This window comes from Palaemon carinicauda, chromosome 36 (genome assembly GCF_036898095.1).
Source record: "Palaemon carinicauda isolate YSFRI2023 chromosome 36, ASM3689809v2, whole genome shotgun sequence".
NCBI lineage: Eukaryota > Metazoa > Arthropoda > Malacostraca > Decapoda > Palaemonidae > Palaemon > Palaemon carinicauda.
In genome coordinates, this window is record NC_090760.1 from 71,654,106 (window position 1) to 71,679,149 (window position 25,044).

The following is a 25,044-nucleotide window of genomic DNA, read 5'->3' on the forward strand; positions in this document are numbered from 1 at the left end:
TGTAGTGTATACACTATACCTAATCTAATCTTGATGCGACCATACTCCATGTTTTATCCATAGATTAGAAAAATCATGATTACGTGGAATTTCGAATGGAAGCAACACTATTTTAATTGATTCTCGATTCCGAAAGTTTTTCATCTTAGTAAACAGGGATGTCTTTGAGGAATGTGTTATTACCAAGCGAATAGGAACATTTTTAGGTACCTCCTACAATATTATGAAAACGTAGAATTCTATTACCAAGGTCCTTTACGCCAAACGTTTTTTTGGGAATGAAATCTTGCCGGTTTCACTGACGCATTTATATTACCCGGGCCGAAGCCTGGGTCCCAGATCTGAGTGAGCCTGCATTGAAGATACATCGGGTCAGTCTACCGAAGACCCAACATCACCTACAGATAAGATACTACAGATTTCTACTGCTCTATAGTGGTCTCTATAGTATGTGTCTTATCTCTGTGATTAACTATTGTGTTGAATTAGGAAAGTGATGATATATCAGTTGGTCTATCAATTTTTTTTTATTTTTTTTTAATTGTTGATAGTGAATAAAGTGATTGATAGTGCCAGTTATTGTGTTAAGAACTAATCGATGCTTTTTGCCATTCTGTCTAGTGCTAAATTTTTACGTAATCTGCTGTTAACGTCATACAAGTCTGTATTAATCTGTTGATCGAATCCAATTGTATAATATGGACCAGTGCTCTTGTGTAAAGGCAGATCTAAGGGTCTACTGTATTTCTTTAATCGTATACAGCACTAAAGAGATTTTTTTCCCTGATTTATTGCAGACGAGTGTAGATCAAGTTATGAAGATTTAGATTGTATAAAGTATTATCATTATCATCATAAATATTATTACTAGCTAAGCTACGACCCTAGTTGGAAAAGCCGGATGCTATAACCCCAGGGGCTCCAACGGGGGAAGATAGCGTCAGTATTATTATTAAAGCTATTTAAGTCGTAGACCTTAAGAACTCTAGGTAAGAGCATTTCAGAAATTTATTTTCTGAACTTTAAAGCAACTAGATATACGTAAATACAACGATCTCCTCTCTCTCTCTCTCTCTCTCTCTCTCTCTCTCTCTCTCTCTCTCTCTCTCTCTCTCTCTCTCAAAAAATAGAAAAAAAGAAATTGATAATATATATGTTCAGACCATTGATAAGAAAAAACTTAGGTAAAAAGAGAAAGGTCAATACCCTCTCTCTCTCTCTCAAAAAAAAAAGAAATAATATATATGTTCAGACCATTGGTAAAAAACTGGTAAGAAGAGGCAGGTCACTACCCCTCTCTCTCTCTCTCTCTCTCTCTCTCTCTCTCTCTCTCTCTCTCTCTCTCTCTCTCTCTCTCTCTCTCTCTCTCTCTCTCTCTATGAAATTTCTTTTATCTATTTCAAACGCACCTGATTTAGATCATTAGCTTATCTACAAATATCAATGATGTTTTAATTATATTTATTTAATAATTTAAATCACCCAATACAACAGATAGTCGGATAAAGCTATCTGGCAACCGAGCTGCATGCTACGTCTAGTTGCCAATTAGGAGTCAGATGATTTTATTTTTATGCCTTATGTTCAGTTAATACAAATAGTCTTGGAAGAAGTTTTAAAACAATGATATATTTCCATTGTATTTGCGTCATGGTAAAACTACAGTAATCAGTCAAAATCACACATTTGCACACAAAAATTAGTAAAGCTAGAAAAGCACTCTGAGAGTGTAGACCTCCACCACGGCAGCTTATCATTCAAAACCAGCTTGCCTTTCCCAAAATCAATTTACCCCATAGGCGCATGTGAAGTCTGTGTAACAACCATTTGCAAACTTGTTAAGGCTAGGGTTAATTCGGTCGACCTTTTGCTTGACTTTGACCTTGACCTTTGACCTAAGACTTTCAAAACTGAATCCCTTCCACGTCCCAACATAACAATTACTTCTCTTGCTTGAGAGTACACTCGGACACGTAATTCTATCTAATTTCTCTCTTGTTTTGTTAAAGTTTTTATAGTTTATATAGGGAATATTTATTTTAATAATGTTACTATTCTTAAATTATTTTAATTTTCCTTTTTTCCTTTCCTCACAGAGTTATTTTCCCAGTTGGGGCCCCTGGGCTTATAGCATCCTGCTTTTCCAACTAGTGTTGTAGTTTAACAAGTAATAATAATAATAATAATAATAATAATAATAATAATAATAATAATAATGAAAATAATAATAATCCCTGAATGTTTCACTATTCTATGAGCAAAATTGTGGCCAGGAAGTTCTTCACAAACAAACAAGCAGACAAACAAACAAACTGGTGCGGAAACATAACCCCTTCCCAATTTCGTTGGTGGAGTTAACTACAGAAATCGTTCAACATCAAACATGTGGCAGACAGAAAAAAAAAATCAAATGCTTTTTTGTTGACCAGGCGGACATGAGTCTTTTTATAGTTTATTTATGACATATTTGTTTTTGATGTTGTTAATAGTTTATATATGACATGTCTGTTTTGACGTTGTTACTTATTTTAGAATGATTTATTGTTAATTTGTTCTCTTCATTTATTTATTTCCTTATTTCCTTTCCTCACTGGGATATTTTTCCCTGTTGGAGCCCCTGGGCTTATAGCATCTTGCTTTTCCAACTAGGGTTGTAGCTTGGATAGTAATTATAAAAATAATAATAATAATAATAATATATTATGATCAAAATTTCCAGATGAAGGTGTGGTGGCTACCTGTTGTTCTGGTCTGCCTTCTTTCATTGAATGGAAGAACATCGGCATCCCTAGCTTCTGGGGGGAAAGAAACTTCACCGAGGTCCTACAAAGTGCTGGTTTTGGGTCCCGTTGGAAGTCGCAGCCTTTACCACCTGACGAGGTCCCTATCGGAGGCCCTTGGGGATGCCGGGCACTCAGTCATTCTTCTCTCTACTTTTGGGCCGTCTTCCACGTGAGTGAGATATGTTAAACTTTGGCTTTCACAGTTCCATTTTAGTATTTTTTCAGTGGTGCTCTCGGCAATGCCCTTCCCTTATCATCAATAATTAAATTTGAAAATATCTTGTCTAGTCTTCTTACTCATAAATAGATTATTTGCTTGATCTATTCAATATTTGCAGAAGCCTGAGGATAAAAGAAAATGCTGAGAATTAGACAATCTAAAATTTTAGTATTACCACAATATTTGATATGTAGTAGCTGTGGTTTATCATATCTGTCTTTTTCATCAGATGAATATAAAATCTTGTTGCTAAAGTCTGTTTTATATCAACAAAGTTTATTCTATATAGGCTTATATAAGTATTTAATGCTTTATTCTCTCAACACATTATCTTTTTCACTATTCACAGACATCCTAACATAAAAGAAATACCTACTGGAGCTCCAGTAGAGATTCTTGAGGACTACGATTCCTTCGAAATACGATCCATTGTCGGCATTTTTAAATGGCACACGTCAGTCGTCAAGCATATTGGTCGAGCGATGTGGACAAATGAGAACATCATAAACTTGTGGGAAAGGAGAGATGACTTTGATGCAATCATTCTCATTGGCTATGGCAACGAGATTGCGCTGCCGTTTCTTATGGACTACAATGGAACGTACATCAACCTGTGCACCCCAGGCGCGGAGATCTTTACGCTTTCGCAGCATGGCAACTGGCTTCCTCTTTCAGTAGTGCCCTCGCTTCTGCTGCCCTTTGATGAAAACATGAGCTTCTACGAGAGAGTGATCAACCCTTTTGTGGTTTGGATGTCTTCTCTGGTATACCTTTACTCATCAGAAAGAGTTGGGAGGGAAGTCATTGATGAGTTCTTCCCCGACATGCCACCCATATCCGAGCTGCACCACAGCAGCCGGTTAACTCTCATCAACGGGCATTTCGCAATGGATGGGCCGGTGCCATTACTGCCAACCCAGGTGGAAATCGGAACCATTAATGCCAGGCCTCCAAATCCATTGCCAAAGGTGGGTTGATTTGGTAAGAGTAGAAGAGGCTCTTTATCAATGGTAAGCAGTTTTTCTAGGAGAAGACCACTCCAAAATCAAACCATTGCTATCTAGTCTTAGGTAATGCCATAGCCTCTGTACCTTGATCTTCCACTGTCTTAGATTAGAGTTCACTTGCTTGAGGATACACTCAGGTACACTATTCTATCTGTTTCCTTATTGCCTTTCTTCACTGAGCTATTTTCCTAGTTAGAGCTCTTAGGCAGATAGCATCTTGGTTTTCCAACTATGGTTGTAGCTAAGCAAATAATAATAATAATAATTGGTCAGACCTATAATTCTATTGACAAATTCATGTGGACATAAACATTTATAGTTTTGTTTTAGAATGAGTACAAGGATGATGATCTGCACACAAAAGTCACTGCTCAGAGATTTATAACAGCTTAGAGGTCTTGCGTGGACAACTTTTGGTGACTGAGCTGCAAGAAGACGATAGAAAGAGTTAATGGGTGAAAAATGGGGGAGGTAGAGTTTATGGTGCGCTATCTATCTTTCTTGCAGAGCAATGTATATCCTCATTACACTTTACTGTATAGGGTTGTTCTTTTCTTCCCAAAGACTACAAGCAATATCAGTCATACTTACTCCATTAATATGCAGGCCTCCACAACTTGTGAATTTCAGTTACTGCCACCCTCAAGATCAACCAACCCCCTTTTTTAACCCAGCTCTCCACAATCAATAGGTCTTGTAGTATGCATACAGGGAGAGGGAAATTTACCATAAAATATTAACCGTTCCAACAAGAGGAGCAACGTCCAATGGTTCTTCACCTTAAGTCACCTGTGCAAACAGTGACCAGGCACAGAGCAAAGGATTTCAGGATACCATTATACAAGTGGAACTAGTGTTGAGTTAATTTCAGAACTCTGCTTTTTCTTCCTTGCAGGACCTAGAAGATTTTGCAAGATCCTCGGGCGATGCAGGTGTCATATACTTCAGTCTTGGGAGCTTAGTCAGGAGCAAGAATATACCTCCTAAGCATAAGGTGAGCATCCTGCAACCTTATCTACAGTAGGGTTTGTAAATTGTAAAACAGGAATTGCCAATCTTTCAAAGCTATAAAGTACTACGTTACAGTTTGAAGTACTCCCTTGTATGACATTTGAACTACGTATTGTATCTATAGAACAACATTTGAACTAGCGAGTATGACTGTTGAGCAACTAACTTTACAGACTCTGAATTACAAAATAAAGATACAAGACCCATTGATTGTATAACCACTTAAGTGGGAATTGGGTCTGCAATATGACCTTCTATCCATCATGGTTGAGGGAGCCACTTCCACCACGCTTGAAAAAGAATATATTTTCATCACTGAGCAATGTTTCATTGATTAGTTATTGTTTCAGATGAGATCCAACTTAAAAATAAAGTTTAAAAAATAGTTGTAAATCTGTAACTATTACAGAAGACAGTCATTTGACTCCTTTTTGTTGTGACAGTAGCTTTTCGTCATCTTACCTCCGCACCTTATGCCCAAGTACAACTGTTTTTGTGAAATTGAAGAATTGCATGTTTATCAATCATTTCCTTACGGCTTTGTCGCACACATCCCATCATATGTGTAACCTAAATGTCTTCACTAAAAGGGAGAAACTTTGTTATTTGATGGCAATTTTTTATCAGTTGGTGGTGATATGCTGAATGTGACCTTAAGTAACATATGCTGCTTCTAGTAATGAAATTACAGCTTATCTCACTTTGTTTTCTCCTCCTCCTCCTCCTCCTCCTCCATCTTCTTCTTCTTTTCAATAGGAAATGTTCTTGGAAGCTTTCAGTCGTCTCCCCCAGAAGGTCATCTGGAAATACGAGGAGGGTGACATAGACCTCCCGCCAAATGTCATCACGAGGAGCTGGCTGCCACAGCAAGACATTCTCGGTAAGAAACGCAGTCTGTCTCTTTTACCAATTCACAATTAATCCGACGATTGTTGGCCTTCACGGTGACCCTTTGCTATTATCATAAGATCTATAGGGTTTTTGCACACCTCAGTAAATACATGATTAACCTAATGGAATCCTCTTGACAATAGCATCCCAATTCCTGTCCCAGAACAGGAGGAGCAGTAACCTGTACAACGCTCACTTACTTTTTCAATATCTATTGCAAGTTCTAAGCAATGATTACATGTACCCATAACCCAACAGTATTGGGCTTTTACTAGTTGTTGCCTATTTGGAGACTAAGATAAAGAAAGCTATAACGGTCGCTTACAATACAGAAATCTACGACAGTCGCCTACGATACAAAAAGCTACAACACTATCTCCATGATATCATTATTCTTCGGTAATAAAGAATTTCTTTACGTAGATATCTTCCTATTCTTTTCCTTCATTCATGTAAAAGAAACAGGGAAATCTGTATCTTTGAATCATACCCAAAAGACATACATACACTGAACATTGAAGACCAAATAACTAGAGTAACATTCTGTAGTATGAAGAGAGTAGCTATTCATGCATGTTGATGAGCCATACTAAGAACCAAATCAGTTTTCATGTCATAGAATGTTTTGTCTCTCTCAGGTCACCCCAAAACCAGGCTTTTCATATCCCACTGTGGTAATCTTGGGACTCAGGAAGCCAAGTACCACGGAGTCCCAGTCCTGGGTGTTCCCGTGCTATTCGACCAGCCCAGAAATGCAGCTCGCATGGCCAGGAAAGGTTTTGGTCTGGTGCTCAACTGGGATGATATGACCACTGAAACCATTTTCAATGCCATCCAAACTATCTTGCATAACCCATCGTGAGTAATTTGTTAAAACTTGATATATTTCACTAAAGAGAACGATATCACTAACCATACGAGCTAGGAATTGGGATTGGATGATACCCATTCCTCTAGCTGTTGAGGCATCAATAACCAATTAATTTGTCCCACCCTCTCCTGCCTTAGATAAAGATGGGGCTCTAGTGCTGTTCGTTAATAGGTAGGATTTTTTCCTGGTATAATGTTACAGCAAATGACTTGTCCTTGTATTTGCCACTCATGAGCACCAATCTTACTACTATTGTAATAAATACCCTTTAATTTACTTCAGCTCATCTCTACTCAACAGATTTGCAGACAAGTTGAAGCAGGTTTCAGAGGCTCTGAAGGACCAGAAAGAGACCCCAAGAGAACGGGCCGTTTGGTGGGTCGAGTATGCAATTCGTCACAATGGCCGAAATGCTTCTTACCTGAACTACCCAGGTAGAAAACTGCACTTCTTGCAATACGTAGGAGTAGATGTGGCGGCCATCTGGATAGCGTTTCTCTTGCTCTGGACTATGTTGTGTTACAGGATCTGTTTGAAACTGTGTGGATGCTTTTGTAAGGACAAAAGAAGCGAGCAAAAGGAAAAAGTCAGCTAATAAGAGCACTGGAAAACCATAGAGATCAGGAGGAATTTTTACAGGGAGTCCTACTACTATTACTACCACTAGTTGCCTTTTATATAATCAAAACTTTGTTGTCTCTAGTGTAATATGGCTAAGCAACAGAGTTGATCATTGAGGTCCTTCACCTAAAAGACTCACTAGAGGTATCATAAAAAAAGATCCTGTGATCAATGTACGATGTTATGAATTATATGTATATAAAAGGAAATGTCTCTCTTTACCTAAGTGTGTAGGCCTACTTATTCATTATTCAATAGCAATGGGTCGCTGACGACAAAGGGTATAAGTCCATACCAACCTTCCTGAAATATATTCAGATTTACAAATAGGAGAGAACTTCCACCCTCCTGTGTGTGTGAGCCGCCTATGTAAAGAACGAAAGTTTGTATTCGTGTAGGATAATAAATAGAACTGTATAGGCCTAAACAATGAAAATTTATATTGATACGCGGATTTAATCCATGATGATATCATGCAACTGCTGTAGCAGTTTGATGGCAGATTTAGTACTTTGATTATCAGCTGATTTTTCTAGAAAACTCGCCACTCTTATGGCCCAGACGTCACAAGTATCGAGATCGATCTCGAACACAAGAAAATATCTTAAGCCAGTACTATTTGTCAGTCCTTGCTGGCTCAAGTAGTCAACTTCAGTACCTGGTGATTAGCAGTGTGATGTTGATTGCCTCAAGGCTGGAGAAGAAAATAGGATTTAAAATGCTAAGTGGATAATACAATGGTAATGCGTTCTCCGGCCATTCGCATGGCAACAGATTAATTCTAGCCCGCTGAGCCTGGGAATGTAAGTTTAAACTGTTTACTGGGGAGGATACTTCTGTTGTTGAGCACCATAGGGGTGGGTTGGGCTTGCCTGGCTGATGTTCTGGTGAGCATCTATTCTGATGATACTGGAACTGAAACCAGGCACCTTTGCCTTGTACCTTTATAGTGAGGTCTCTCTCTCTCTCTCTCTCTCTCTCTCTCTCTCTCTCTCTCTCTCTCTCTCTCATACACACACACACACACACATACAATTCAGGTATTTGAGTATTACAACTCGATTAAATTCATTCCTTAAAAGATGTTTTTTCAGATTTTACAAGAACCATGGGAAGTAATATAACACTATAAGGACTCACTTACTTTATTTCATTTTTCTTTCAATCTTTCATTTACTAAATACATGTGGGAATAACAACCTTATCCCAAACATCAATGGTTGGAAACTTGTGTGTTTTGGAATCCAAAGTGAAACAAAAGAAGCCAAAAATTATGAAAAGTCTGTTTTGGGGATTTCTGTACAAACCTTCCCATTCATGAACGATTTAAGCTTAAATCACAGTTTGTCACAGGAAAATTTCATTAGATTTTCTTAAATACCTTATATTTGATGGCATCTACCCCAGGAACTTATAAATGACAATAAGAACAACTTTGACTATAAACGTTAACGGTCAGAAATCCGTTAAGTTGAGCTGATTATGTTTTGATCGCCCATTACACGTTGCATGTATCACAGGAAACTACTGTTCCTGAAGTATTCTAACTCATCTTCTTTTTCTTCTTCTTTGTTTTCCTACTTTGACAGCAGCACCTGTACATGCTTACACAGAAGAAATAACATAACTTAATCCAAAGGCTAATAGCTACTATCCAGAGGGCTAACTACTGTTCCTGAAGCTTTCTAACTCATCTTCTTCTTCTTCTTCTTCGTTTTCCTACCTTGACAGCAGCACCTGTACATGCTTACACAGAAGAAATAACAAAACTTAACCCAGAGGCTAATAGCTACTATCCAGAAGACTGCCACATCTGCTCCTATGTACTGAAGGAAGTGGAGTTTTCTACCTGCATACTCCAAGTGAGAAGCATTTCGCAAATTGTGACGTATCGCGTATTCGATCCACCAAACGGCTCGTTCTTTTGGGGTCTCCTTCTGGTCCTTCAGAGCCTCTGAAACCTGCTTCAACCTGGCTGCATACCTGAATGAAAAGATATCAATGAGCATCTGGACATTTATTACACTCTGGGAGCAGATAAAAGTGAGCCTTTAATGGTGCTCCAATTGCAAATTCTTTCAGCTTCTCTAGAGGGATCTTAGTTCAAAATAATCACTCCAGAAAATACTTTCTAAACTTACTGAAACTTCAGGAAGTAGATCAAATCACCCATGACACGATCAAGGGACAATATCAGTCAAGGGTCCTTACTCATCAAAGAAAGAAAGGGGAAGAAGTTAAATAATTATCTTACATGACAAAACTCTTTAGTAGATTAATAATTACTCACGATGGGTTGTGTAAGAGAGTTTGAATAGCTTCTAATATGCTCTCAGTTGTCATGTCGTCCCAGTTGACCACCAGGCCAAACCCCTTCCTAGCCAAGCGGGCAGCGTTTCTGTGTTGGTCGAAGCTCACTGGAACCGCCAGAATTGGAACTCCATGGTACTTGGCTTCCTGAGTCCCAAGGTTCCCACAGTGGGATATAAAGAGTCTGGTTTTTGGGTGACCTGAGAATATTTAATGCTTTATGATTATTGATGCTGCATGTGTGTACTTCTTGAGGATAAACAGTCCATTCTGTCACAAGTCATACACATATCAGTAAGAAGAGGCAGCGTGCTTTTAACACATTATCATTACATACTAGAACAAAGCCCATCATCCTAGCATCATAAGTAGAAATTTGATTACTTAAATTAAATCTATAAGGATTCATATTACCACTTGACTGCTTAAGTGAAGAGTATAGGGAATAAGAGTAATCATTAGCTATCATTTCTTAATTGACTGCCAACAACCACACAAACTAAGGAAGTTTGACTTTTGTTTCTCATTACCTACTAACAACCACATGATCTAAGACTTCTTAGTTCAAAAGAACAGCCAGAGAGGTGGAGATGATACCCTAGGTGAAAATATAGTGAATTAGAAAGCTAGTTCTGGAAGAGAGCACGGCTAGTAGGCCATTCAAGCTACATGGTTGATTGAAGAGTAAGCTACAAGTTTAAGTAAGAGAGTTTGATCCAAGGATCCTAGGGGGTCTTCCCCTCCGCCCCCTGCATGACAATTTTGCAAATCATTAACACTGTCAAAAGGCAGATGAAATACATCACCTAGAATATCCTGCTGTGGCAACCAGCTCCTCGTGATGACATTCGGAGGGAGGTCAATGTCGTCCCCCTCGTACTTCCAGATGACCTTCTGGGGGAGACGACTGAAAGCCTCCAAAAACATCACCTGTGCGAGAAAAGATGTTAGAAATGCCCGTACTATAACACTTATCATTTAAAGATCTAAAAGGTCACTCGTGAGCGGCATAGGCAAGGGACAAGACAATGCCATAGACACTGAACATATACACTTACGATTAGTATTCAAAATAAGACCAGTTAGGGCCAGGCAATGGCAGATGATTAATCTGCAGGTAGGCCTATAGGCTCCCACAAACCCCCGTCCCTAGCTCACAAGGATGGTGAGATTACAGATACTACAAGAAACCATCGAGCTACAGTGAATCTCGAACTACCGAACTTTTTCAATTCACCCTTAGATTTTCTAACCATACAATTTTGGCAAAGGAAGAGAGAATTCCAGTTAACCTATGCTTTTGTTGTTCAATCGCAAAGATATCTAGTCCTGTGCTTTTCATTCTTTCTTTGTTGCATCATAGGCAGTCTTTAATACGACCTACTTATCAAAGACTGACACTCTGATGGAGATTTATTGATTTTACTTTTGCTCCACAGGCCTGAAGGTAGTATAGGCAATGACTCACTAGTCTGATAGGCCTATTATTTTTTTTCCTTTTGAAAAGGACAACTGCAACTCTTTGTAATTGACTAATCAGACAAATCTGTGGCATTATTTTTAAATGAGAATAAATGAAACACTTGGATAGCTGAAAAATAAGATAAAAAAAAACAACTAAAGAGAAAATTTCAGTAATAGAGCCACAGATTTATTTCACAACTATTGGAAGGAATCACTTGGATATGTCTTGTCAAACTGAAGAATGAAAATAAGATTCTATCTTGAAAACATTCAGAAATGCAATTAAGCATTAAGGAGTTAAAATCAGATCTGTGAGTAGTTCTTGTGATCAGTAGAGCACTGTTTCATACACTTAGTACAAAAAGTTTGAGGTAAAGTTCAGTAGTTTTTATAGCTTCAAAATAAACATATAGCTTCAAAATAAGCAAAATATAATAGATATTTGTGGCTAAATTACATTCTGTTTCAAAGGAATTCATATAGGTAATCTTACTAAAATACTATTTGTGGATGCGTACCCCTTCTCATATATTTTGTCTCACACTCTTTACTGGTGAATTTTTCTCATAAATGCTTTTGAATCTAAATGTCCTTATTCTTTTACCTTTCATGAAATGTTTTTATCATACCAGATTATCATATATGAAACTATCGTTCATAAAATGGCAGCAAAATACAATTACAACCTTGTTCCGAAGAGGTATGTCCTTGGCTTTAGCAATGCTGCCCAGACTGAAGTACAGAACGCCTTCGTCGCCTGATGATTCTGCAAATTCTTCTAGATCCTGCGATGGATGAAAGGTTTTTATTACTTTTAGAGGCTATATTATGTCATCTATTCAATATCTATATTATCTGTAACGTAAATGAAGTGTGAATTCAGAGAGAGACAGACATTAACTAACGGGTCCTCTGCCTTTTCCCTCACAGACCATAAGTCGGAAGCGACATCTTTTGGATGTGAGTTACCACAATCCAGATGATATTGAAGGCAAGGACTATGTCTTAAGCCCAGTACACACTACGACTTTTTCAACACGAAACTGCCAACGTGTTGATGGGCCGACCCGATTTCTGTGTCAGTGCTCAGTGTTGCATCAGTATTCAAAGTTCTAGAACATTCGCTTAACTCTCTAGCCACAATGGCTAACTTGCTTTTTTTCATTGAGTGGACTAAGACCAACACTTCATTTCATTTCAATACTAATCTTAATTATAATATTAGTAATATTTTTAATAATAAATCTATTGATTTTAATATCAATTTGAATAACAATTTTATTAGTTTTAATAATAATTTAAAATCATAATAACAGCAGTCTCCTGGTAGAGATAATCGGTAAACATCCTTTCTCAATGCAGCATGAACTGCAACAGTAACTAGGCAGCTAGCGCACAAAAAACAAGTGAGCAGCTCAGCAGTGTTGCAGTACAGTTTGGCCGCTAGTAATTTATTTCAACACCGCCACTGCACCAAGAGGCTGATACATGAATCATATTGTGTACTTGGCCTTAAGAAGATGAGAGTGACAGCGATGAAATTGATATTTACCGATAAACTGATTTTTATGAAACGACTTGAGAAGAGGACAGTATGTGTATTGGAAGGACGCACGCGCATAGAAATGAGTGAAACTTTTTTCTGTATGATGCTTTAATTAACAGATACTTTAATTTCAAGCCAATTCAGAGATAAAGATCTTAACTGGGTAGATCTAGAGGACAGCAGTTAAACAGCCTCCCAATTGGTCTATATGAAGGATCTACTGTACATAAGGACTGGATCGAGAGAGCGCAGTTGGTTTCGTGAATTTCAGTACACCTCACAGCAAACTAAGTAGACATCTCGTAAACCCAAAATGTAGCCGGTAACATCCCAGTGTGACAAAATTAATAATTACTAACTGACAATGCAATGTTTATTGTGTAGCAATGTATTCTACAGGTAATGTATTCTATTTTAAAATATGAGACACCCTGATCATATAATCATGAGATTAAGAAGACTTGATACTTATCAGTTCATATATCTTCCTAGGCTCATCATCGTGAATTTATCAAGGAATTTCAAGGCAAAGTTCACAGAGTACATGCAACGCAATTATTATTATTACTAATATTATTCTTATTATCCAAGCTAGAGCATTGGTTGGCAAAACCAGAATCTAGAAGCCCAACGACTCCAGCAAGGAGAGCATAATCCATGAACACCAGATTAAAAAAAAAATGTAGGTCTAACCATAAGTCAGAAACAAATGCAAATAGTGCTATGGTTTCTCTGATTCCTAGAGTAAAATTGTTTCTCTTTTGATAAATAAATTCCTAAAATGTAACAACATAATTCTTAAATGAAACATAAGCCTTACCAACTAACCTTTGGCAATGGATTTGGGGACTTTGCATTGATAGTTCCGATCTCCACCTGAGTCGGCAGTAAAGGCACCGGTCCATCCAGGGCAAAGTGTCCGTTGATCAGTGTCAAATGGCTGCTCTCGTAGATCTGGACTATGTCGGGCACCTGAGGGAAGAACTCTTCAACTACCTCCGTGATGACTGGAAGGGTAAAAAATCTGTAGAATGAGTAGGTTGCCCATGCCACCCAGGGATTAACCAGCCTCTCAAAGAAGGTCATGTATTCATCATAAGGCAGCAAGATGACAGGTGTGACGGACAAGGGGAGCCAGTTGCCCAGCCTGGAAATTGTGAAGAGCTCTACCCCCGGAGTGCACAGGTCGATGTACGTGCCCTCGTAGTCCAGCAGGAAGGGTACTGCTAATTCGTTGACATAGCTGATAATGATGATCGCATCAAATTCTTTCCTTCTTTCCCAGAGATGCCGTATGTTCTCGTTTTGCCACATCGCCCTCCCAACATTCCTGGTGACGTCTGTGACCCAGCTGAAGATGCTGAACATATCCCGATACTCAAAAATATTAAATCCCTCCAGATACTCGAGTGGCGCTCCCGTTGGGATTTCAGTGACTTTGGGATGTCTGAAAGATAAATTTAGATAGTTTCTTTGGCTGTATGAATCCTCTTTGAGAACCTGATCAAGTCTGTATATTGAGGTCTATTCTATTTTGCTCAATTCATTAGTTGTTCTGTAGAAGCAAGGTTTACCAGTTGATGGTCGCTTAGACTTGTCTCATATGAAAGTCTTACCAATGGCAGCCATTAAAACCTGTAACTTATGATGTACCAGAGACTTTCAACTATCAATTACCCAAAATAATGATGAACTACATAAATGATAAACAGGGTATTTGCAGATTGTTTCGGTAAAAAAAAAAATACACCTTTAAGTACTTTGCATCTCTGGTGAATTTAAATTGAATCTATGAAAACTAAGGCTGAAAAAAAGAAAAAAAAAATTTGTTTCACCATTCCTCGACTTCTTTCACTACTAGCCACAGTTCTCAGATTTTAGTAAGAGCATATACATGGCCTGTCAACTGTATATTTAAGATGTGGTGGCCGATGTTGTAACATCAGTGACTGGTGAATGCCATACTGGGGTTCGAGTCCAGCTCAAACTCGTTAGTTTCTTTTGTGGCTGAAACCTCGCCATTATTATGAGCTAAGGATGGGGGTTTTGGGGGAGCTTATAGGTCTATATGCTGAGTCATCAGCAGACATTGCCTGGCCCTCCTTGATCGTAGCCTGGGTGGAGAGGGGATTGGGCGCTGATCATATGTATATATGGTCAGTCTCTAGGGCGTTACCCTGCTCGATAGGACAATGTCACTGTCCCTTGGCTCTTCCATTCATGGAGCGACCTTTAAACCTTTAAATGTGCATTTATTTACGTTGTACATACAATATTTACCAATGACGAAAAGATATATCATGCAAATCCTTCGTGCTTACTTGGACGAAGGACCAAAAGTTGACACGAGCGTCACGGAGTGACCAGCGTCCCCAAGAGCCTCTGAGAGGGACTTCGTCAGGTGGTAGAGACTGCGGCTTCCAATGGGACCCAGCACCAATACCTTATAAGGTTTTTTGGGGGATGTTCCTGTTGTTATTGCTTGGGATAACTCATCTGGAGGTCCTGCAGATGCTCCTACAGTTAAGAGAAGAGTGGCCAGGGCCACGATTAACCAAAACATCTGCATCTGAAAAGGGATAAAAGTGAAACGGTGTATTGATTTCTGTTCTGTTCTGAATTTACATCTATTCTATGTTAGTGAAACTAAGAAGTTTTATTATCATTATTATTATTATTATTATCATTATTATTATTATTATTATTATCATTATTATTATTATTATTATTATTATTATTATTATTATTATTATTATTATTATTATTATTATTATTATTATTATCATGGCATTAATAATCTAAGAAGCTATAAAGGTGCAGATATTGGTAGTGATCACTAGATCCTCATTGCCACACTGAAATTAAAACTGAAAGTACTCAACCGAAATATAGATAGAATACCTATGTTTGATACAACTAAACTTTTAGAAGAGGAGCACAAAGAAACGTTTGCAATTGAATGTATGAATCGATTTGCAGTCTTAGAGACTTTAAGAGACGAAGAACAGACAATTAACGAAGAATTGTGTGATATTAAAAACATATATCAGTCAGTTGGTAGAGAAGTCTTGGGACACGCAGTTACAAGGAGAAAGCCATGGATATCAAATGATATTTGGGATACTATGAAAAGAAGACAGAGACAGAAATTGATTGTTGAAAGTTTTCGAAGAAGTAATGAAAATTACAAGGGAAAAGCATGTTAAGTATTCCAGTATTGTTAATAAGGAAAAAAAGAAAAGCCAGGAATGACTGAATAGAATATTTAGACAGTAAAGCAGATAAGGCTAACAAAGCTATGAATTCAGGGAGTGGTTATGGTGTAAGAATTGTTCATAGAATTATTAACAAAATCTCGACTTGGGCAAAGAAGAAAAAGCATATAGGTTACCCATCAAAAAGAGAGATGGCTCTGTTATAGCAACAAAAGATGAAGAAAGACAACGTCAGATGGAACACTTTAGTGACGTTATGAATAGGAGATATGAAGGGAATAATTTGATTGATATACCTGAAGCTGATGAAGACCTCAATGTTCCCATGAATGAATTCAATGTGTTTGAAGTCGAAGCTATCATTAAAAAACTAGATGGAAAGCCCCGGGATACGATGGAATAACTGCCGAGATGATACTGGCCTAAAATGAAGTGACTCCCAGACTACTTACAAAATTATTTTGTAGAATGTGGCATGAAAAGGCAAAACCTGATGAATGGGAGTTAGGAATGTTGGTGAAAATAGCAAAAAAAGGAGACCTGGCTGATTGCAATCATTTCAGAGGCATAACACTTACGTCAGTTATTACGAAAATATATAGCATGCTTATTCAAAAGAGACTAGAGAGAAAGATTGATGAAAAGCTGAGAGATGAACAAGCAGGATTTAGAAAAGGTACAAGTTGCACTGACCAAATTTTCATTTGGAGACATGTTGTATAGCAATGCGTTGAATATAGAAATCCACTTTTGATAGTATTTGTGAACTATGAAAAAGCCTTTAATAGTGTGCACCGGCTAATTTTGAGGAGAGTCCTGTGTTATCATGGAATTTCTCTCAAATATGTAAATTTGATTAAGTCTGTTCATGAGCATAGCAAGTACAAAGTAAATGTTAATGGAGTCTTATCAAATGAATTTCTAGTGAACAGCAGAGTACTCAAAGGGAATGTGTTGTCACCAGTGTTGTTTCTCCTCCTCATGGATTTTGTAATGCGTAGAACAGTCGGAGAAGGTGGATAAGGATTGAACTGGATTAGTGATAGGAATTTAGCAGACGTAGAGTATGCTGATGATGCTGTCCTTGTTAGCAGAACACCACAGGATTGGCAATGCTTGCTTACCAGAGTGTATGAAATATCACACGAGGTTGGGCTGAAGATAAATAAAAGAAAGACAGAGATGATGAGAACGGAGTATGCAATGGAAGATGAAATATCATTGGAAGGAAAAATGGTTAATGAGGTAGAATCCTTTAAGTGTTCAGGAACTATGATCTCCAATACAGGGTCTTTAGAATTAGAGTTTAGTGACAGACATCAGTTTAGTGAGATCGGTGTTACTCTATGGAAATGAGTCATGGTATGACAATGAAACAATCTCCAATAGATTCAGCAGATTTGAGAACAAAGCCCTCAGAGGGATATTAGGAGTTAAATTGCAGGACAGGAATGAAACTATAAGAGAGATTACTCGAGTGCCATATGTGGATGAGATCATGATTAGGGGTAGATGGAGACGGTTTGGGCATGCTCTTCGCACTCCTCAAGAGAGATTAGTCCGCCAAACGTTCAGCTGGGCTCCACAAGACACTAGAAGAGTTGGAAGACCCAGGCCTACATGGCTTAGAGCTATGAAGCGCGAAGTAGATGATGAAAGGAGAAATCTTGAATCAAAAGCTCAAGATAGAGACGACTGGCGAAATCTAACCGAGGCCCTTTGCGTCAATAGGTATAGAAGGAAATGATGATGATGATGATGATGATGATGATGATTATCATTATTATTATCACAAGCTAAGCTATAACCCAAACTGAAAAATAGCCCAGTGAGAAAAGGAAACAAGGAAATAAATAAAATACACGAGAAGAATAAGCAATCGAAATGAAATATTTCAAGAACAGTAACAACATTAAATAGGGAATTCATTTCTATTAGGAGTTATAGCAATCTCATCTGGCCACTAGTTCTTGTTTTTTTTTTTTTTTTTTTTTTTTTTTTTTTTTTTTTTTTTTTTTTTTTGAACTGAACGCTTGCTTCTGAAAATAGATTACAAGCAGTGTTTCAATGGTGCCTCCAAGCACTGTGTTTCAGTGGTGTCTACAAGCACTGTGTTTCAAGGATGTCTACAAGCACTCTGTTTCAATGCTGTCTACAAGCACTCTGTTTCAATAGTGTCTACGAGCACTGGGTTTCAATGCTGTCTACAAGCACTGTCTTTCAGTGGTGACTAAAAACACTGTGTTTCAATGCTGTGTACAAGGACTGTGTTTCAGAGGTGACTACAAGCACTCTGTTTCATTTATGTCTATAAGCACTGTGTTTCGGTGGTGTCTACAAGCACTGTGTTTCAATGATGTCTTCAAGCACTCTGTTTCAGTGCTGTCTACAAGCACTGTGTTTTAATGGTGACTACAAGCACTGTGTTTCAATGCTGTCTACAAGCACTGTGTTTTAATGGTGACTACAAGCACTGTGTTTCAATGCTGTCTACAAGCACTGTGTTTCAATGCTGTCTACAAGCACTGAGTTTTAATGGTGTCTACAAGCACTGTGTTTCAATGGTACCTACAAGTACTGTGTTTCATTGGTGTCTACAAGCATTGTTTCAATGGTAGCTACAAGCATTGTGTTTCAGTGGTGTCTAAAAGCACTGTGTTTCATTGATGTCTACAAGCACTGTGTTTTAATGGTGTCTACAAACACTGTTCCATTGGTGTGTCTAATCTATGTTTTGACGCTTAGGCCGACCAGTTTCTATCATATTTACCGGTATTTTTAAATTCTGAGAAATAATCTCAATGAATGTTTACAATCAAAATGTTGAATAAATATATGGATATGATTAGAGAGAGAGAGAGAGAGAGAGAGAGAGAGAGAGAGAGAGAGAGAGAGAGAGAGAGAGAGAATTCTTGCTTTAATGTTAACTCGCGTGTGCAGAGATAGAAATAACAATGAGCAAGTGTAAACGTGATCTAAATATCAAAAGCAAACATTGCAGCATCTTACAATGCAGTACCAAACACTAAGTTTGTTATTATTATTATTATTATTATTATTATTATTATTATTATTATTATTATTATTATTATTATTATTATTATGGGGGGAAGCTGGGTTCCTATACCGGGGTGACACTTAAAAAGAGTGAAATATAAAAAAATTATATCATTTCTTTTGAAAGAAATGTTATTTATTTTTATAAATGATTAAAATTATATAATTAAAAGATACGAGATAATTGATACAGTATTATCAATTTCTTCAGCTGTTGAAATAGAATAATCATTCTTATAACCTTACCTCTTTGGTTGCTGAAGACTTACGTCAATCAAATGGGTCCTATGAAAAATATCTTATTTATTTCACTTCTGTGAACACCTTTAAACATCGTCACTTCACATTCGCATATCTGGATGTTATTGCAGAAAATAAACTAAATAAATTTCATGAAGTTACACTATCTCATTTTCATACCAATAATATAACGTTTCACTGACCACAATTCAACTGAACTGTCTCTCAGCGTGATGCAAGCAATACATCGTACGTCTTCCAACTGCACATTATGTGGGATAGGGAGTCAACGATTTGCCCATGTTGTTGTACTACGTTCTGGATTGCAAAGTCTTTATTACGAACGTTATCATATTACTTATTCCATCTTGTATTGATAATTTTCTATGAAAATCCTTAACATTTCTATAAATCCTTAATAAATTCTATTATCATCATAATACCTAATCAATATTTTGAATTCATTGGCTATAAATTTTCCATTCTAGGCTCTGTATGAAGCTTAAGCCACAAACGCAGCGATGCGTTGAAACTGGTACTTTGTGTCATGTCTGCTAACACTATGTGACTGGCTATGCCGATTGCCCAAGGGCGAAAGCAAGTATCTGATTAAATACGGCTAGTCATCATTATGGTACCATTTCTAATTGTATTTAGAATCGCCTATTGCCATCTACATAGTTTACTTTTATCAAGTCCTTTGGTAAAAGCGGATTAGTTTTTAAGGCGTCTTTATTGAAAAACACGTCCGCCAGCGTAGTAATCTATTCTCAAATTTCACAAATATGCCTGCAGACTGCAGAGAAGACCAGGATGATAGTTGCAAGGCAAGCATAGTAAGTGTCTTAGTTGTTGAATAAGGAATTAGATGCAACCCTCCCCCCCCCCCTGAAAGGAATTTGTCACAACAAAAGAAGCATTCTCTAATGCCTAGCACTCATACACCAACTTTGTCTGGGACCTGTTTGTTCTATATGTGTTTATTTAAGGTGAATTTAACCAAGTAACTTTAAGCTAATTAAAAGTTACACAAAAATGTTAATGTTCCAACTAGGCCTAGTTTATTTTATCAGTTCAAATACTTCAATTAAACAAAACAAAAAATTAAGAGAAATCGGTTCCAAGTAGAATAAAAACCAGCCGATATATATGCATATCCAGGTTAGATTATTTATTTTTATTATCTATCACATGAAAATAATTCCATTGTTTACTAATAGAATTTTCATTGTATTACTTCCATCCCTTTTGATATATTCTATTTTTAGAGACGTTATATATCGTAGGGCACAAAGATGATAACATCAACGTGTCAAGAGAGAAAACGCAAGACGATTCAAGTGTCTTTTGCATATTTATCATTGAAGGGGTTGACGCAGGCAACAAACCTCATTGTTATAACCATGCGAGAACACACAAACGCACACACATCAGACACACACACACACACACACACATATATATATATATATATATATATATATATATATATATATATATATATATATATATATGTATAAACCTTATTGTTATAACCATGCGAGAACACAAACACACACACATCAGACACACACACACACACACACACATATATATATATATATATATATATATATATATATATATACAGTATATCCCTTTCAGAGGTGGGGATACCTTAACGTGGTGAAAGGGTTTGCTATAGCCATGATCAGCAAAACTGCACTAGTCAGGGCCACCCATACTAGGTTGGTTTGATGCGATCCAACAGACGAAAATCTCTCCCCATCACCCATCTGCAGTCGCTAGACATGAAATGACGGGTTTGAGGCCTTTGTCCTGCAATGGAATAAAAACGGCTGCATTTGTTGTTCGTTTTGTTTTGTGTGTGTGTATATATATATATATATATATATATATATATATATATATATATATATATATATATATGAAATATATATATATATATATATATATGTATATATATGTATATATATATATATATATATATATATATATATATATATATATATAATTGTATACATATGTCTTTAAGAGACGAATAACGGACAATTAATGAAAAATGGTTTGATATTAAGAACATAATTATATCAGTTAGTTGGTAGTGAGGTCTTGGGAAACGCAGTTACAAGGAGAAGGCCATGGATATCAAATGATATTTGGGATACTATAAAAAGGACACAAAGACAGAAATTGATTGTTGAACGTTTTCGAGGAAGTAATGAAAATTACAAGGTAGAGCATGCTAAGTATTCCAGTATTGATAGTGAGGTCAAAAGAAAAGCCAGGAATGACTGGAGAGAATATTTAGACAGTAAAGCAGATGAGGTTGACAAAGCTATGAATTCAGAGAGTGGCTATGGTGTAAGAATTGCTCATAGAATTATTAATGAAATCTCTATGGGGGCAAAGAAGAAGAAGCATATACCCATCAAAAAAAGAGATGGATCTGTTATAACGACAGAAGATGAAGAAAGACAACGTTGGATGGAACACTTTAGTGAGGTCATGAAGGGAATAAATTGAATGATATACCTGAAGCTGATGAAGACCTTGAATGAATTCAGTGTGTTTGAAGTCGAAACTATCCTTAAAAAACTAGAGATGGAAAGCCCCGGGATACGATGGAATAACTGCCGAGATGATACTGGCTGAAAATGAAGTGACTCCCAGACTACTTACAAGATTATTTTGAAGAATATAGCGTGAAGAGGAAAAACCTGAGGAATGGGAGTTAGGAGTGTTGGTGAAAATAGCAAAAAAAAAAAAAGGAGACCTGGCTGATTGCAATCATTTCAAAGGCATAACACTTACGTCAATTATTATGAAAATATATAGCATGCTTATTCTAAAGAGACTGGAGAGAAAGATTGACGAAAAGCTGAGAGATGAACAAACAGGATTTAGAAAAGGTAGAAGTTGCACTGACCAAATTTTTTTCATTTTGAGACATGTACAACAATGTGTAAAATATAGAAATCCACTTTTGATGGCATTTGTTGACTATGAAAAAGCCTTTGATAGTGTGCACCAGCCAATTTTGTGGAGAGTCCTGCGTTATTATGGAATTCCTCATAGATATGTAAATTTGATTAAGTCTGTTCATGAGCATAGAAAGTGCGAGGTTAATGTTAATGGAGTCTTACCAAATGAATTTCCAGTGAACAGCGTTGTACTCCAAGGGAATGTGTTGTCACCAGTGTTGTTTCTCCTCCTAGTGGATTTTGTAATGCGTAGATGAGTCAGAGATGGTTGAGAAGGATTGGACTGGATTTGTGATAGGAATTTAGCAGACGTAGAGTATGCTGATGATGCTGTCCTTGATAGCAGAACACCATAGGATTTGCAATGCTTGCTTACCAGAGTGCATGAAATATCACACGAGTTTGGGCTGAAGATAAATAGAAGAAAGACAGAGATGAGTGTGCAATGGAAGATGAAATATCATTGGAAGAAAAAAGGGTTAAATGAGGTAGAATCCTTCAAGTGTTCAGGAACTATGATCTCTAATACAGGGTCTTTAGAATTAGAGTTTAGTGAAAGATTGAAAAAAGCAAATAAGACAATAGCTAGGCTAAGTAAAAATCTGGAAATCAAATCGCCTGAAATTATATATAAAAATTGGGCTATATATCAGTTTAGTGAGATCGGTGTTACTCTATGGACTTGAGTCATGATATGACAATGAAACAATCTCCAACAGATTCAGTAGATTTGAGAACAAAGCCCTCAGAAAGATAGGAGTTAAATGGCAGGAAAGGATTAGAAATGAAACTATAAGAGAGATTACACGAGTGCCATATGTGGATGAGATCATGATGAGGGGTAGATGGAGATGGTTTGGGCATGCTCTTCGCACTCCCCTAGAGAGATTATTTCAACAAAAGCTCAGCTGGGCTCCACAAGACACTAAAAGAGTTGAAAGACCCAGGCCTACATGACTGAGAAACATGAAGCGCGAAGCAGATGCTGAATTAAGAAGTATTGAATTAAAAGCTCAAGACAGAGACAACTGGTGAAATCTAATCGAGGACCTTTGCGTCATTAGGAGTAGGAGGAGATGATGATGATATATGTAATTGGAGACATAAGTATATATATATATATATATATATATATATATATATATATATATATATATATATATATACATATATATATATATATATATACATATATATATATATATATATATATATATATATATATATATATATATATATATATATATATTAACTAAAATTGTAAGCGTGTTCATTGATACAATGTAGATTGAAACACACACAGATTACAAAATATATAAAGTTGTGGAAATCAGAATGAATGAGAAAATTTCCAAAGGTTACTAAGTGTCACTAAGACTAAGCTAAGCAATCATTAAGGTTAACCTACCGACCTTGACCTGACCTTAATCAGTGATGAAGACCTCAGTTGATTCTTTCCCTCTACTTCCAAGCTATGGAACTCTCTGTCTGCATCTGTTTTCCCCGGCTTTTATAACTTCCATTCCTTTAAGAAGCAGAAATATCGTCCTCTTTTTTTATTAATTTTTTTTTTTGCTTATTCGGGGTTTCATATACTCTTTAACCACGGACTGGATAAAGGCATGGGGTTGTGTATCCATTGGGATTGACTTTTCATGAGAGATTATTGTCGAGTTTGGATCCAATAGTCTTGTAATGAAAAAGTACATGTTATTTATTAACCATCAATAAAAAAATATTGTCTGTGCCGTACTAGGCAGTATCTACCGTGCTTGACGGTACATCTTAGCAATCCATGTTTGCCAACGGTTATATAAGCGGATGAGCAACTTAGTAAAGTAACTAGAACTTTGGGTGTGGAAGAAATGTTCCCTAAATCTCGATGAAGTCACTGGCAGTAAAGTGACGGATTGGGTTTAAGGTGATAGACATGATTTCTCTTCGGCTATTACTCCTGATGCCTGGCAGATGATGTTACTGGAATTAGTATGGACCGGTAGGGGTTACTTTCTTTAGTTAGATAGGCACTGCGCATCACAAGGAACTGGCTATCCTTTGATGAATTTAGCCAATGAATCCTCTATGGATTTAGTCAATTTATGGGAAGCAAAAATGACAGAATGGCCCCAGTCCCGGGCGTAGCGGAGTGCTAAGAATCTCCTCATTTTTAAATACTAAAAAATAATTGAAAATTGGTAATTGGAATGCTAGAACCATGAATTAAATTGGGAAGTTACAGCAAGTGGAGAATGAATTTATGAAATATAGTTTGGATATCTTGGCCCTAACTGAAACACGTTGTAAGGAGATTGGTAAATAGGAGAATGATGACTTACGAACGTCACCTGCGAGTGGCACTGTGAGCGTTGTAGAACGCACCCCTCTCTTGTAGCTCGTTTTTACATTGTTTACATGCCAAATACAAATAGAAATCGTTCCTATTTATGTACAAACGAGCTACAAGCGAGTGGTACGTTCTACAACGCTCACAGTGTCACGCGCAGGTGACGTTCGTACGTCATCGTTCTCTACTTAGATCAAGGCAATATATATATATATATATATATATATATATATATATATATATATATATATATATATATATATATTTAGGAAGAACAGATGGAGTTGGAAGAGAAGGGGTAGTAATGATGATGATATCAAGAGCAGAAAAGGCATTAACGGAATGGAGAGCTGTAAATAGTAGATTGTTACTTGTAAAGTTTAAATCAAAGAAGTACAATATGAGCATTATAGTTTGCTATGCACCAACGAATGATTACCTGGAAGAAAGGAAAGATGAATACCATGAAGAACTGCAAAT

At 37.0% G+C, this 25,044-nt stretch overlaps 2 protein-coding genes across 3 annotated transcripts; one reads left to right on the top strand and one right to left on the bottom strand.

Moving 5' to 3' along the window:
- Positions 1–7,680, top strand: LOC137628463 (UDP-glucosyltransferase 2-like). The gene is made up of 7 exons (XM_068359620.1): positions 1–447; positions 2,720–2,952; positions 3,353–3,971; positions 4,906–5,004; positions 5,778–5,901; positions 6,551–6,770; positions 7,084–7,680. Exons 2-7 carry the CDS (start codon positions 2,720–2,722, stop codon positions 7,376–7,378), a joined length of 1,590 nt encoding a protein of 529 aa, XP_068215721.1. The 5' UTR covers positions 1–447; the 3' UTR covers positions 7,379–7,680.
- Positions 7,681–8,533: 853 nt separating this feature from the next.
- LOC137628899 (UDP-glucosyltransferase 2-like) lies at positions 8,534–22,469 on the bottom strand. 2 transcript variants are annotated; one of them, XM_068360162.1, is made up of 7 exons: positions 22,383–22,469; positions 15,046–15,293; positions 13,553–14,171; positions 11,865–11,963; positions 10,521–10,644; positions 9,695–9,914; positions 8,534–9,387 (listed from the first exon to the last, which is right to left on the bottom strand). In XM_068360162.1, the coding sequence occupies exons 2-7, from the start codon at positions 15,291–15,293 to the stop codon at positions 9,090–9,092; spliced, it is 1,608 nt and encodes a 535-aa protein (XP_068216263.1). In that variant the 5' UTR covers positions 22,383–22,469; the 3' UTR covers positions 8,534–9,089. The 2 variants fall into 2 exon arrangements, with proteins under 2 accessions (XP_068216263.1, XP_068216262.1); XM_068360161.1 differs by lacking the exon at positions 22,383–22,469 and adding an exon at positions 19,243–19,503.
- Positions 22,470–25,044: the final 2,575 nt, after the last annotated feature.

What these genes read in the sequence shown, in the direction of transcription:
- LOC137628463 (XM_068359620.1), top strand. Translation starts at nt 2,720, where the DNA reads ATGAAGGTGTGGTGGCTACCTGTTGTTCTGGTCTGCCTTCTTTCATTG. An exon ending in CTCCAAATCCATTGCCAAAG is followed by an intron (nt 3,972 to 4,905) that starts GTGGGTTGATTT and finishes TCTTCCTTGCAG; the next exon opens with GACCTAGAAGATTTTGCAAG. An exon ending in ATATACCTCCTAAGCATAAG is followed by an intron (nt 5,005 to 5,777) that starts GTGAGCATCCTG and finishes TCTTTTCAATAG; the next exon opens with GAAATGTTCTTGGAAGCTTT.
- LOC137628899 (XM_068360162.1), bottom strand. Translation starts at nt 15,293, where the DNA reads ATGCAGATGTTTTGGTTAATCGTGGCCCTGGCCACTCTTCTCTTAACT. An exon ending in ACATACCTCTTCGGAACAAG is followed by an intron (nt 10,645 to 11,864) that starts GTTGTAATTGTA and finishes TTTCTCGCACAG; the next exon opens with GTGATGTTTTTGGAGGCTTT. An exon ending in ACTCTCTTACACAACCCATC is followed by an intron (nt 9,388 to 9,694) that starts GTGAGTAATTAT and finishes CTTTTCATTCAG; the next exon opens with GTATGCAGCCAGGTTGAAGC.